The following is a 14601-nucleotide window of genomic DNA, read 5'->3' on the forward strand; positions in this document are numbered from 1 at the left end:
GTTGCTCAGTCATGTCCGACTCTTTGTGACCCCATGGACTGCAGCACGCCAGGCCTGCCTGTCTCAGTACCTAGGGTAACATATAGCTGAACAGCACAGTTGGAATGCATGCAGGTTAGAGAGACTGGAACCAGCTGTGGCATTCACAGGCTATAGGTTGGTGTGCATGGAGGTTTCTCCCTCGTCTTTCTCTCTTCCCAGGTTCCCATAACTGTGGTCAGAGAGTATGTGGTAGGTGGAGTGCAGAGATCATCTGGAAAAGATGGCATTCCTGGGGATTGGGATGAAGGAAAACTTTTGACAGAGGCTCTTTGGTGGCTGTTGGGTTTTCATATGTTTTAGAGCCATACAAGGTGTCTTCTGTTTGTGGGTCTCTAGGCTCTGCAGGGCTGAATGGAATCAGAGAGACACAGTGGAGAGCAGGGTTTGGCTATTTTCTGACCATTTTGATGACAACCAGGACTTGGGGTCTGAGGGAAGACCAGCTGGGTGCTGAGAAACACCTTGCCCCAGAAATTTCAAGTTTGGCCATTTAGAACTGTTCCATGTTCTAAACTTGATTAGCCTCGAGAGGAAAAGGGGAAAGTTTCTTAGGCTCTCCTTTCACTGCTTCTCTAGGGATTCTCTGAACTTGGGTGGTTTATTTCCTCAGTGAATAAGTCTCCTTGGGGACAGAGAGATGAAGGAAAGAAGAGGGGAGAGAGAGAGAAACAGAGAGACATGGTACTTTGGTCATTGGACTTTTCTTTAAGCTGCTCATGTGAGGTGTTCCTCTTTCACTGAGAGTGAAGACAGCCGTTGCTTGCTCTGGCTCACAGACCGTGCTCAGCACTCATCAGGCGGGGGGTACCCAGGGCTGATCCCGGAGCCATAGAACTTTGCAGTCCAGTTCCCTTCTCTGGAGGTGAGTAAATGCCATGGGTTCCCCTCTGGGAAAGAGTGAGTGAGAGAAGATGAGGATTAGAAGTTCTAGGCTTTGCTACCATGTAGAAGGAAGACATGTGGGATGCAAAGAGTAGACTCGGAGCTGCATGGTGAACCAACTCTACAGGCACTGTTTCCTCTAGAGCAAGGAGCACGTGCAGCTGTTCTCAGTGCTGGTGACAGACAGCTCCGCCGTTCCCGAAGACCCTGCTCTCTGACTTCTCTGCTTTCTCTCTCACTTCTCCCCACTTCTTCCTTTTGTACACTTGCCATTCTGCAGGGCATCACCAGGGAGAGACGCCACAGATTGACCAGAGTAGTCCTCACTAAAGAGTGAAAGAGAGTCTTATCCTATATAGTAAGAGGGAAAGTAGGTCAGTATGGACATCCTTTTCTATTCATTGACCTGTTAGTGATTCATTCACTGATGTGTTTACTGCATAAATACGTAATAATACATATTACATAATAAATACATAATCCTCTGCGGTACACCATCAGTATGAACAGCCACACCTGTCGCTGGGTGGTAATTGCGCCCTGGGTATTTGGCTTCCTGTTTCAAATCTGGCCAGTCTATGCTACGTTTCATCTGACTTTCTGCAAATCAAATGTGCTAGACCATTTTTACTGTGACGGAGGACAGTTGTTCAAGCTATCATGTGATAAAGGCCGTTTCACAGAGCTTTTGCTGTTTTTAATGTCTATTTTTGTTCTTTTTGGTTCTTTGATCCCTACAATTATCTCCTACACCTACATCATCTCCACCATCCTCAAGATCCCTTCAGGCTCTCACCGCTGGAAAACCGTCTCTACATGTGCCTCCCACTTCACCTGTGTCATGATCGGCTACAGCAGCTCTTTGTTCCTCTATGTGAAACTCAACCAAACACAGGCAGCTGAGTACAACAGAGTGGCATCACTGATGGTTTTAGTGGTGAACCCTTTTCTGAACCCTTTTATCTTCACCCTCCGGAATGACAAATTCACAGAGGTGTTTCGAGACGTCATGAGAAGCTGCTACCAACTCCTCAAGGATTAGCTATGTCATAAGGACCAGCATGGACTCATCATCTTGGGCCTGAGAGCTCTGATTAATCATTTTCATCATCAAGTAGTTTATGATCTACAATGTGACTTTTAGCTTTTAATAATCACCTCCTTATTTTTCAGTGGATATATTCATTTATACACATTATTCTAGTGAAAATACATCTCACAAAATAAATTTAATGCAACTTCTCTGGTATTCCAGTGGTAAAGAATCCACTTGCCAATGCAGGGAAATAGGTTTGATCACTTGTCTGGAAGATCCAACATGTCACAGGCAACTAAGCTTGTGTACCACAACTACTGAAGCCCATGTACCCTAGAGCCTGTGCTCTGCAAAAGAGAAGCCATCACAATAAGAAGCCTGAGCCCCAATGAGAGAGTAGCCCTGACTCATCCCAACAGGCAAAAGCCCTCATGCAGCAAAAAGACCCAGCACGGCCAAAAAAATAATAATAAATAAAAATAAAACAAATTCATAAAATTAGAAAAAAATTTAACAACGAAAAGTATAAAAGGTGTTCATGTTTATTAACAACAACACTGAGATATAAGTGGGAAATGTATAGAAAAGAATCATTCATTCTCTGACAACTGACCTAGATATTTGAATCTAGGTGCTGGGTCATCTTCACCTATATTGTCCTGTGTTTCCCTGGTTTTCTCAAAGTCTCAGCTTCCCATGTGATTTCTATGAGTGATGCCAAGTCCAACTCCACAGTTTAACCTTTTCTTGAGGCTTCTGGTCCAAGGTGCAACAGTGATGGTGCCTTTTTGGAGATTTTCTCAACCAGCAGTTGTAAGAGGAATTCACTCCTTAACAACATCAATGTTGAATGTGTTAATACAGACAAGTCTCTATTTATTATGCTAGAAGTTTGTGATAATATTTAGCTCTAGGAAATGGATCAGAAGACTCAAGCAGATGGGGAGAGGGACATTGACGTTCCATCATTCCATTTGATTTTTAACTATGACTTGTGTTCACTTTATGAAAAATGGCAATTGTTTTTGGAAGTGTAATAATAAATATTTCAGATGTGATTTTGCAATTTTACTCAGCATCTCAGCCATTCTCATTTTTCTGTAGCACTTTTGGGATTAATTTGAATATTTTTAAATCTTTATCCCTCAATGCAAGCAGGTGAGTGTGTGAGCAGGGCTCTGAAACCCAATCGCATTTGAAGACCTAGAGGGAAATGTGTGACTGAACAACCCCACTTGGAATGCATGCATGTTGGAGAGATGGGAATGGTCCATGACATTAACACATTGGCGGTAGAGTAGGTGGCAGATCCTCTCTGTGGATCTCTGACCGGGATCCATAACTATGATCAGAGGCTGTGAGGTACAGAGAGGGTAGAGATCATCTGGGAAAGACGGGCTTCTCATAACCCTGGAGATGAAGAGAGGAATTGGACAGAAGTCCATTTGGCCTCTAGGTTTTTGACACGTTTCTTGAATCCACTTGTGGGGTCACAGCTTGGGGGTGGCTTAGGCTCTGTACGGGTCCATGTAATCATGGAGAAGCATGTAGCAGCTGCGTTGGCTGATTTTGACAGCTGGGAATGTGTTGTGGGTAAGGAAGGCCGAGGGAGTAAGGCGGCCTGGGTGTTGAGAAGCTCCTGAGTGGGAGCTTTCAATTTCTCCCACTGCACAGAACACCATGGTGTCCAACTTGATTAGCCTCAGGTGGGAAGAGTGGAAGTGTCTTCAGCCTTTTCTTACATTCCTGGTGTGTCTCTGAACCTGTGCAAATTTTTTCTTCAATGAATAACCATCCTTGGGGGTAGACAAGGGAGAGGAGGAAAGAGGCAGAGAGAATGAGAGACAGGGGGACAGCCAGATTCCTCTTAGCACCATTATTTCTGTATTTCTTTCAGTTTCTGCACTTGGCTAGTTATTCCTCATTATGAGTGAAGACAACAGAATCAGGCTGCCTCCCAAGCATTGCCTGGTATCAGCCATGTAGTGGTGGCATCAATGACTGAAGGACAGGAGACTTTTTAGTCCTTCCCCTTCTCTTGAGATGAATATCTTCCAAGTGATTCTCCTCTGTGAAGGAGAGAAGAGAAAAGCATCCCTTTGGGAAGGCTGAGCTGGGCTGGCTTCTCAAAGAAGGAGTGAAGTGAGGCAGCTGCAGAGTAGATCAGCTGTCCTTCAGATCATCCCTCCATAGCAAAGAGCAGGGTGAGGATGTGCAGTGCTGGGTGTAGGCACAGCCCTCTGTCTGAGAGACTCATCACCCTGCTCCCTCTTCATCTCTTCCTTGTATCACTTCTCGTTTGTAAAAGATCTGCAGCAAGAGAGATTACAAGTTGACTGGAAAATGCTTTAGAACAAAGTGAGTGGAGGGAAAGCTAGTCATGTTGGACATTTTTTGTCTATTCTTTTGTTCTTTAATCTACTAATTGATATATTCACTGGATTATATTTATAGAGTACACACTTTGTCAGACTCTCTTCTTATCACTGGTTGTGATCCTAGAATGCCAAAGATGGTGCCTTCAAGGTACTTAATTCTAATGTGGGATTTTGATGTTAAAATGATAAGTACAAGTGTAATATGATTTGAGATGTTGATGGAAGCCAACAGAAAGAGAAATACAGCCTAAAGAGTTTAGAGAGTGATCTGTGTTTGTGTTGTTATACAGGCGATGAGTGTAAAAGGGGTAAGTTGAGCAAAGGTATGCATCTAGTGAGCAAGGAGCCTGGCAACTAAGGGACATAGTACCATCTGATTTGGTATCTTCTAATATTTTCCTTGCTCTAGGGTTCTCAACAAAACGAAAATTTCATAGAGAAGCAGATATATTTGGGGGACTTTACAAGTTGCTCTATGAAGCTGAGATGATGGCAGTTTGGTCCGAGGGACAGACTATCTATTTGAAGGTCTGGTTCCTTGCTGCAGCTAGGGATCTGGGACTTCAGAATATAGAGGATGTTGCCTCTAAATTACAGCTGGTTTTTTTGTGTGTGCTGGTCCTCAGATGGAGACTGTCGGACTGATGGGACATAGGGATGAAAGTCCCGTGCCTCTTCGTTCCTTGGGGCCTCTCCTCCCTCTTGGTGTGTGACCACAAGAGGAAATATAATGTCAGAGCTGAGGTCATCAGCTTGGAGCTGGCCAGGTTCTTCCTGCTTAGAGGAGACACATTCACTGAAAGCACAGATGGAAGATATCTTTTTATCCCAAGAAAAAAGTTGAAGAATTGGATAATCCATACTAGGGAGCTGAAACCATTTACCTCAGATTGAGTCTTGAACTCATGTGCTGGGACTCAAACCCAGTCAGAACCTTGGTACCTGGTTTCAGGCCCTAACGGAATTCAGATTCTTGATGTCTCATCTCAGAAAGAATTCAGTGAGAGACAAAGTGGATAAGTAAGAAGTGGATTTCTTTAGAGTAGAGAGAAGCACACTGCACAGAGTATGGGCCATCTCAGAGGGCAAGTCTGGCCGCCTTGAAATGTGGCGTGGTTAGCGTTTATGGGCTTTGTAATTTCATAGACTAATGAGTGGGAGGATTATTCCAATTATTTTGAGGAAGGGGTAGAGAATTCTAGGATCTGGGCCACCACCCACTTTTTGGTCTTTTGATGGTGACTTGAAACCATCATGGCACCTCTGGGTGTGTCATATAGCTTTCTGATTGAGGATCAGTTCAGTTCACTTACTCAGTCGTGTCAGCTCTTTATGACCACGTGGACTGCAGCACACTAGGCTTCCCTGTCCATCACCAACTCCCGGAGCTTCCTCAAACTCATGTCCATCAGGTCAGTGATGCCATCCAACCATCTCATCCTCTGTTGTCCCCTTCTCCTCCTGCCTTCAATCTTGCCCAGCGTCAGGGTCTTTTCCAATGAGTCAGTTCTTCGCATCTAGTGGCCAAAGTATTGGAGCTTCAGGTTCAGCATCAGTCCTTCTAATGAGTATTCAGGACTGATTTCCTTTAGAATTGACTGGTTTGGTCTCCTTGTTGTCCAAGGGACTCTCAATAGTCTTCTCTAACACTACAGTTCAAAAGCGTCGATTCTTCAGTGCTCAGCCTTGTTTATGGTCCAAATTTCACATCCGTACATGATCACTGGAAAAACCATAGCGTGTTTTCAAGGTCTAGTCAAAGTCGACTTGTCTTCCCCCTTGGACCCATTTGACTCTAATCTGTTTGTATTGTGTCCTTAAGTGATGCCACTGTATGTCGTTCTTTCAAAAGTTCTGCCCTATCCCTTTTCCTCCTGTTAACACTCTCAGCAGGGCAAACTCAGAGTCCTAACCAGTGGACCACAGGGAATCCCAGGGATGCTTTCTTCAATCTCTTCACATACAGCGGTGTTTTCAGGACGTGGACAAAACAGTCACAGAACACAATTTACAATTGATTATGGTCGTTTCCCTGATAGTTTCCATAGTTATTGTTTCCCTAATGGTTTAAGTAGTTATTTCTTTCCTCAGTCTTTCACCCCCTGAAGTGACAAAGTCACTGGAGCAGTTTGCGATGGAATGAAATGATGTTGTCATCTCCATTCAGGGAGATGTTTGCAAGATAATGGTCTTTACTTCCTCAACTCCTCCCCCTCTCTGTCCTATAAAATAACCAGGCATCCACAACCCCCATAATATTGGTCTGAGATATTAGTCTGCCATCATCGTTGTCAATCGGCTTTCCAAAGAAAGTATTCCTTGCCTCAACACGTTGTCTCTTAGTTTCTTTGCCTGTGCTGGGGTGAGCAGACTGATGTTGAACTCAATAACAAATTCTAGGTTTGACTCTTTGCCAGCTCACCAAATTTGTACTTACTAATTTACTTTTCCTTTCATCAGCAAATCAGTATATACCCTCATTTTATGTTTGATTCTGCTGAACAACATGTTGCTTAATATGTATTACTGATTCACTAACATTGACACACAGCCAAGAGACTGTAACTCATGCCTGAAAGAAGTTTATCAAACAGGTATTTTAGATGATGATGCTTGTTTAATACTTACCTAGGCTTCCCTGGTAGCTCAGCTGGTAAAGAATCCACCTGCAGTCAGGAGACCCCGGTTCAATTCCTGGGTCAGCAAGATCCCCTGAAGAAAGCATAGGCTGGCCACTCCAGTATTCTTGGGCTTCCCTGGTGACTCAGATGGTAAAGAATCTGCCTGCATTGTGGGTGACCTGGGTTCAATCGCTGAGTTGGGAAGACCCCCTGGAGGAGGGAATGGCTACCCACTCCAGTATTCTCCCCTGGAGAATCCTCACAGAGAGAGGAGCCTGGTGGGCTGCAATCCATGGGGTTGCAACGAATCAGACACGACTGAGCGACTAAGCACAGCACAAGCTTATATTCCCCATGAGGCACCTAACAGTGTTCTTGCACTTAGCACCGGGAGATCCGCATTTCAGCACTATGTTTGACAGCCATCTTAAGCAGCAAAATCACCAACAAAATGCAAAGAAATGCCAAAAACATGTTGCTAAATAAACAGCACAAAATATATTTACTTATGGTATAGGAGCTGCAACAAGATGGCAGGGTTGTTGCCTTCTTTAACCTCAGTTGAGAACATGTGCTCCAGGTGACTCCAATTTTTGACTATGAGTATACATGCCCATGTTGATTAATGAACTTGAATGTGCTTGGAAATATTGATTTTGGAGCTACATGTAGGTTTTTGTGAGTTGATGAATGTGAGAATAATGAATGTGTGAATAATGAGGATTGACTGTACCATTCTCTTGGTGGGTCTATTTTTTTTGTGTCACTTGAGGTAATGAATTAAACTACTATGAACATTAAAGCAGATCTTTGTGAGGATGTGGTTTCAGTTCTTAGGTAAATACCTGGGAGCAGAATTGCCGTGTCAAGGGGGTAGGTACATCCTTAGCTTGAAGAAACTGACAGAAGTTTTCCTATTGGGTTTTGCTGGTATACACTCCTTCCTACTTGTGAAGTGTCTGTTTGGCTCCTGTGGCCTTCACCAACACTGGAGGGGCCTCTAGGGTCAATGAACCATGGCCTGAATTAGAGAAGCTGCCTGTGCAATAGAGGTTCTGAGAGAAAGTATCTACCTCCCTCTGATTTCCTCGTGTGCCAGCAGCCTCACTTCACATTCAACGGACAGTCATGATAGGAACTGACGTTTGAAACTCAGAGGCTAACAAGCAGTACTGGGACAGTGGTCGACTGGGCAGCTGATAGCACTGTTCCCATGGAGATGAGCACCTCTGGGATGTGTCTTTCTTTCACAATGTAATTACTGACTCCTCATATGTTAGTATCATACTGGGAACTCACGTGGTGAACATGGATGAAAAAATTTCCTACACCTTTCTGTGGAAATCTGTCAGGGTGGCCCCAACAGAATCTCATTTTAATAGATTATAGATAGATACGATTTTTTGGAAGGTGATTGGATATCAGTTAATATATGTAATATGATTTAGGAAGCTATTACTGTGCAAATGTACATGTTACAGGTGAAGGTATTTATTGCAGCATCATTATACTGGTGAAAAACTGGAAAAGATGTAATGTTCTTGAGCAAGGTACTCAATAATTAAATGGTGTTTATTTTCATAAGGTGAATATTTATTTAGTAAACACTACTCTTGAGAAACCTATATGCAGGTCAGGAAGCAACAGTTAGAAATGGTCATGGAACAACAGACTGGTTCCCAATAGGAAAAGGATTAGGTCAAGGCTGTATATTGTCACCCTGCTTATTTAACTTATATGCAGAGTACATCATGAGAAACGCTGGGCTGGAAGAAGCACAAGCTGGATTTAAGATTGCTGGGAGAAATATCAATAACCTCAGATATGCAGATGACACCACCCTTATGGCAGAAAGTGAAGAAGAACTAAAAAACCTCTTGATGAAAGTGAAAGAGGAGAGTGAAAAAGTTGGCTTAAAGGTCAGCATTCAGAAAACTAAGATCATGGCATCTGGTCCCATCACTTCATGGAAAATAGATGGGGAAACAGTGGAAACAGTGTCAGACTTAATTTTTCTGGGTTCTAAAATCACTGCAGATGGTGATTGCAGCTATGAAATTAAAAGACGCTTACACCTTGGAAGGAAAGTTATGACCAACCTAGATAGTATATTAAAAAGCAGAGACATTACTTTACCAACAAACGTATGTCTAGTCAAGGCTATGGTTTTTCCAGTGGTCATGTATGGATGTGAGAGTTGGACTGTGAAGAAAGCTGAGTGCCAAAAAATTGATGCTTTTGAACTGTGGTGTTGGAGAAGACTCTTGAGAGTCCCTTGGACTGCAAGGAGATCCAACTAGTCCATCCTAAAGGAGACCAGTCCTGCATGTTCATTGGAAGGACTGACGCTGAAGCTGAAACTCCAATACTCTAGCCACCTCATGTGAAGAGTTGACTCATTGGAAAAGACCCTGATGCTGGGTGGGATTGGGGGCAGGAGGAGAAGGGGATGACAGAGGATGAGATGGCTGGATGGCATCACTGACTCGATGGACATGAGTTTGAGTAAACTCTGGGAGTTGGTGATGGACAGGGAGGCCTGGTGTGCTGCGATTCATGGGGTCCCAAAGAGTCGGACATGACTGAGCGACTGAACTGAACTGAACTGAAATGTGAGAGAGTCCTAATATAGAACGATTTCATATGCAAACACACACACACATAAATATATAAGAAAGGGAAAGTAGCAAGGCATTATGGTGACTAAAATAGCAAGTAAAGTCCATATAGAAATATGCATGTGTATTATAGAAAATTTTGTGTGGATATAATAGAGATTAATCATTGTATTTAGGTGTACAATATAAATAGGAGACTCGTACATTAGTGAGGGGGAATTTGTTTTCTATTCCTCTATAAAATTTTATTTTCTTACCAGGAGTTGTTTTAAATTGAAATGGTTTTAACGAGGTAAATATAAATACTTAAAATGTAATTTTGCTATCTTATTCAGCATCCCAGCTGTCCTCACTTTTATATACTATTAATATTTGGGGGAGTCAGTCCCATACATTTCTTCTTCCGCCTTTACCTCTCACTTCAGGCAGCTCAGGGAAGTACGCTGGAAGCATTTGACACCTAAGGGACATATTCCAACACAGTTGGAATATATGCACGATGGAGAGCCTGGAAGGGTCTGTGGCATTCACAGGCTGTGAGGTTAGGGTGCCTGGCAGATCCTCTATCCTCTTTCTCTCTTCCCAGGTTCCCATAACTGTGGTCAGAGAGTATCTGGTAGGTGGAGTGCAGAGATCATCGGGAAAAGATGGGATTCCTGGGGATTGGGATGAAGGAAAACTTTTGACAGAGGCTCTTTGGTGGCTGTTGGGTTTTGATATGTTTTAGAGGCAGTTGAGGTTTGTTCTGTTTGTGGGTCACTAGGCTCTGCAGGGCTGAATGGAATCAGGGAGACACAGAAGAGAGCAGGGTCTGGCTATTTTTTGACTGTTTTGATGAGAACCAGGACCTGGGGTCTGAGGGAAGGCCCACTGGGTGTTGAGAAACTCCTTGCCTCAGGGATTTCAAGTTTGCCCATTTAGAACTTTTCCATGTTCTAAACTTGATTAGCCTCGAGAGGAACAGGGAAAAGTTTCTCTGACTCTATTTTCACTGATTCTCTAGGGATATTCTGAACTCAACAGATTTAGTTAATCAGTGAATCAGTCTCCCTAGGGACAGAGAGGTGAAGGAAAAACGGAGAGAGATACAGAGAACAATGGTCAGGCTCTCACAGCACTTTTATCACTAGACTTACCCCTCAGTTGCTGGTGTGAGGTGTTCCCTCTTTCACCGAGAGTGGAGAGAGCAGCAGTTTGCTGTGACCCACAGACCATGCCCAGCACTCATCACCAAGCAGGGGGTACCCAGTGCTGATCCCAGAGCCATAGAACTTTGCAGGCCAGTCCCCTTCTCTGGAGGTGAGTGTCTGCCAGTGGTTCCTCTCTGTGAAGGAACTAGCAGGAGAGGATTAGGATAGGAGTTCTGGGCTTTGCTACCATGTAGAGGAAAGACACCTGGAACATGAAGAATGGATGAAGGGAGCTGCATGGTGAGCCCGTGTTTCCTTCAGAGCAGAAAACTCATTTTGCTGTTCCGAGTGCTGGTGACAGACACAGCTGTCTGTCATTACCTGAGACCCCGCTCGCTCATCTCTCCCTATTTCTTTCTTTTGTATGCTTCCTATTCCATAGGGGATCCCCAGGAAGAGAGACCACATATTAACCAGACAAGTCCTCTGTAAATAGAGTCCTATCCTGTCAGCAGAAGGAACAGAAGGTCACAATGAACACTCCTTGTTCACTTGTTGACCTGTTTGTGATTCATTCACTGATTTATTTACTGAATAAATATTAAAAGATTACTTGTTCACACTCTGTCAGGCTCCGTTCTTGGCACTGGAGGTGTAACAGTGAACAAGGAAGAAAAAATCCTTGAGGCACTTCAGTTTCAGCTTCTGATGAGAGTTAATAAGAGGAAAATAGAGCTTAAAGAGGGAAGAAAGTGTGAAGAGGCACGTGTGTAGCTTTAGAAAGTCTGGAAGGGCCACAGGATTTGAGACATTTGAGCCATCAGCTGCAGGTGGTGAGGGCCTTCGCTTATCCACTTATCCAGTGGAGTTCAGGGTAATCTTTTTTGATGTTTTTTTGACAGTTTTCCTTATTTGTAGAACTCAGTGGACAATGGAGGAGTTAGGCAAGCAAATGTTCTCTTGGGACGTTTCCACACTTCCTATAGTACTCAGATAATAATGGGTTGAAATAGGGACGTACTGCACCTTTGGATGTCTCTTCTTCCTAGAGCTAGAAGTCTGAAACTCCAGAAGCCCAACAGATGCTACCATTAAATCATAGCCCCTTTCTAGTTTCTGGTCCCAGATTATGCAGTAGGGATGGGAGTGATGGAAGTTGGCAAAGGGAGTCCCAGCCTCTTCACTCTTCCTGTTCCCCTACACTCTGCAGTCCCCTGTTGACTAGAGGATTCATTAATCTGAGCTGGAAATCACTAACTAGGTTCTGCTGAGGCTCTTCCTGTTAGGAGGAGACACGCTGAGTGAAATGAGAGGCAGAAATGGACTTTTTCCATTAGAATAAGGAAGGAAAAGTGGAGAGCTCCCTCCAGAGAGCCTGCTGCCCAGAAGTCAGGAAAAGACTCAATAGTTTGTCTCAAAACAGCTCTTATCTTAGGACATCAACCCATCTCCCTGCCTGTCATCCTTCCCAAGAGGCAAAAATGATACAGATAACTGAATTGAAATCTTTAAAGGGATGATAAGGCAAATGAATCTGTGTTCAAAGGAAGGAAGGAGGAGGAAACATGTCTCAGTGAGATTGACTAGGAATACTTTCTTTTAGCTGTTGAGATGCAGGGTTATTTCAGGGCATGGATGTAAGAAGGCAGATTAGGACACTCAGGATGGCAGGGGTCAGACTGTAAATGAGTATGTTGAGGCCTTGGAAAAAGACAAGGTGGTCAGGGATGGTGGCAGAGTTGGAGTCCAAATGTCCAGTGAAATGAGAGACAAAAGTGATTCCTTGGTTTGGTGTGTTCTTATGCATAGAGTGATATTGTTAACTATTTCTTATCTTACTGGAGATCCACACTTATCTTCACATTATCATATACTTGTTCTTGTTTTTCAGTCACTAAGTCATGTCCGCCTCTTCATGACCCCATGGATTGTAGCCCACCCTACTCCTCTGTCTGTAGGAATTCCCAGACAAGATACTGGAGTGAGTTGCCATTTCCTTCTCCAGGGCATCTTCCTGGATCCAGTATCTAACCCATGTCTCGCACAATGGCAGGCATATTCTTTACCACTGAACCACCAGGGAAACCCTCATATTGTTTATAAAATATTTAACATCAACTTTGTACAGAGAATAGTGAAATATGAACCAGCCTGGTCATTCTGTGCAGCCTGAAAGAGCAAGAGATAATATCTTGTCAACCTGTGAATGTCTTTAGTGCTTTGAAATTAGCAGCATGTTGTCTCTCCTTTGCCCTCCAGATTTCATAAAGAACAGAAGCAACCAGCTAAATGTTGAAAAATTACTCTAGTAACATTGAATTTTATCTCCTTGGCTTCCCTGGCTCTAAAGAACTACGCAATATTCTCTTTGCCACCTTCTTTTTCTTCTACTCTGTGTCATTAATTGGAAACATGGTCATCATCTTTATGGTCTGTATTGATAAGCGTCTGCAGACCCCCATGTATTTCTTCCTGGGTCACCTCTCTGTCCTAGAGATGCTGACCACAAGTGTGACTGTCCCCTTGATGCTCTGGGGTCTCCTCCTTCCTGGGATGCAGGCAATATCCTTGACTGCCTGTTGTGTACAACTGTATTTGTACCTGTCTTTGGGAATGTCGGAGTTCATATTATTTGCTGCGATGGCTGTGGACCGTTACGTGGCTGTTTGTAACCCTCTGCGGTACAACGTCATTATGAACAGCCATACCTGTCTCTGGGTGGTAATTGTGTCCTGGGTATTTGGCTTCCTCTTTGAAATCTGGCCAATCTATGCGACGTTTCATCTTACTTTCTGCAAATCAAATGTGCTAGACCATTTTTACTGTGACCGAGGACAGCTGTTCAAACTATCGTGTGATAATAGCCTTTTCACTGAATTTATTCTTTTTTTAATGGCTATTTTTGTACTTTTTGGTTCTTTGATCCCTACAATAGTCTCCTACCTCTACATCATCTCCACTATCCTCAAGATCCCTTCAGGATCTGGCAGGTGGAAAGCCTTCTCTACATGTGCCTCCCACTTCACCTGTGTTGTGATTGGCTACAGCAGCTGTTTGTTCCTGTTTGTGAAACCCAAACAAACACAGGCCGCTGAGTACAACAGGGTAGCATCACTGATGGTTTTAGTGGTGAACCCTTTTCTGAACCCTTTTATCTTCACCCTCCGAAATGACAAATTCACAGAGGTGTTTCGAGATGCCATGAAAAGCTGCTATCAACTCCTCAAGGCTTAGCTGTTCTGGACCACCATGGACTCATCATCTTGGGCCTGAGTAATGAGAGCCCTGATTCAAATCAGAAATAATCATTTTCATCATCAAGTAGTTTATGGTCTAATGTAACTTTTAGCTTTTAATAATCACTTCCTTTTTTTAAGTGGGTATATTCATTTACACATATTATTGTAGTTACATGGATATATTAATTGATACACATTATTCTAGTTAAAATACACCTAGCAAAATAAATTTAATAGGATTTACCAGATGGTCCAGTGCTAAAGAATCCGCCTGTCAATGCGGAAGACATGGTTTCAAAACCTGGCCCAGAAGATCCAACATGCCATGGGCGACTAAGCTTGTGTACCACAAATACTGAAGCCTGTGTACCCTAAAGCCTGTGCTCTGCAAAAGAGAAGCCATCACAATAAGAAGCCTCAACTAGAAAATAGCCCTGCCTCACCCCAACTAGCATAAGCCTGCATGCAGCAAAAAGACCCAGCATGGTCAAAAAAGTAATAATAAATAAAAATAAAACAAATACATATAATTAAAAAAATAAATTTAACAACTAAAAATGTAAAAGATGTTCATGGTTATTAAAAACAATGCTGTGATGTTTGAATGTGAAATGTGTAGAGAAGAATCATTCATTCTCTGACAACTGACCTAAAT

General features: G+C 43.2%; 2 protein-coding genes across 2 annotated transcripts; both read left to right on the top strand.

Moving 5' to 3' along the window:
• Positions 1-1402: 1402 nt before the first annotated feature.
• LOC122437832 (olfactory receptor 9A2-like) lies at positions 1403-1966 on the top strand (the record flags this gene model as incomplete). The annotated part of the gene is made up of 1 exon (XM_043462349.1): positions 1403-1966. A coding segment is annotated over one exon (564 nt), but the record flags the coding sequence as incomplete, so codon positions are not given.
• An 11030-nt stretch (positions 1967-12996) lies between these two features.
• Positions 12997-13941, top strand: LOC122437958 (olfactory receptor 9A4-like). The gene has a single exon (XM_043462418.1). The coding sequence runs from the start codon at positions 12997-12999 to the stop codon at positions 13939-13941; it is 945 nt and encodes a 314-aa protein (XP_043318353.1).
• Positions 13942-14601: the final 660 nt, after the last annotated feature.

Source organism: Cervus canadensis, chromosome 3, assembly GCF_019320065.1.
Source record: "Cervus canadensis isolate Bull #8, Minnesota chromosome 3, ASM1932006v1, whole genome shotgun sequence".
Classification (NCBI taxonomy): Eukaryota; Metazoa; Chordata; class Mammalia; order Artiodactyla; family Cervidae; genus Cervus; species Cervus canadensis.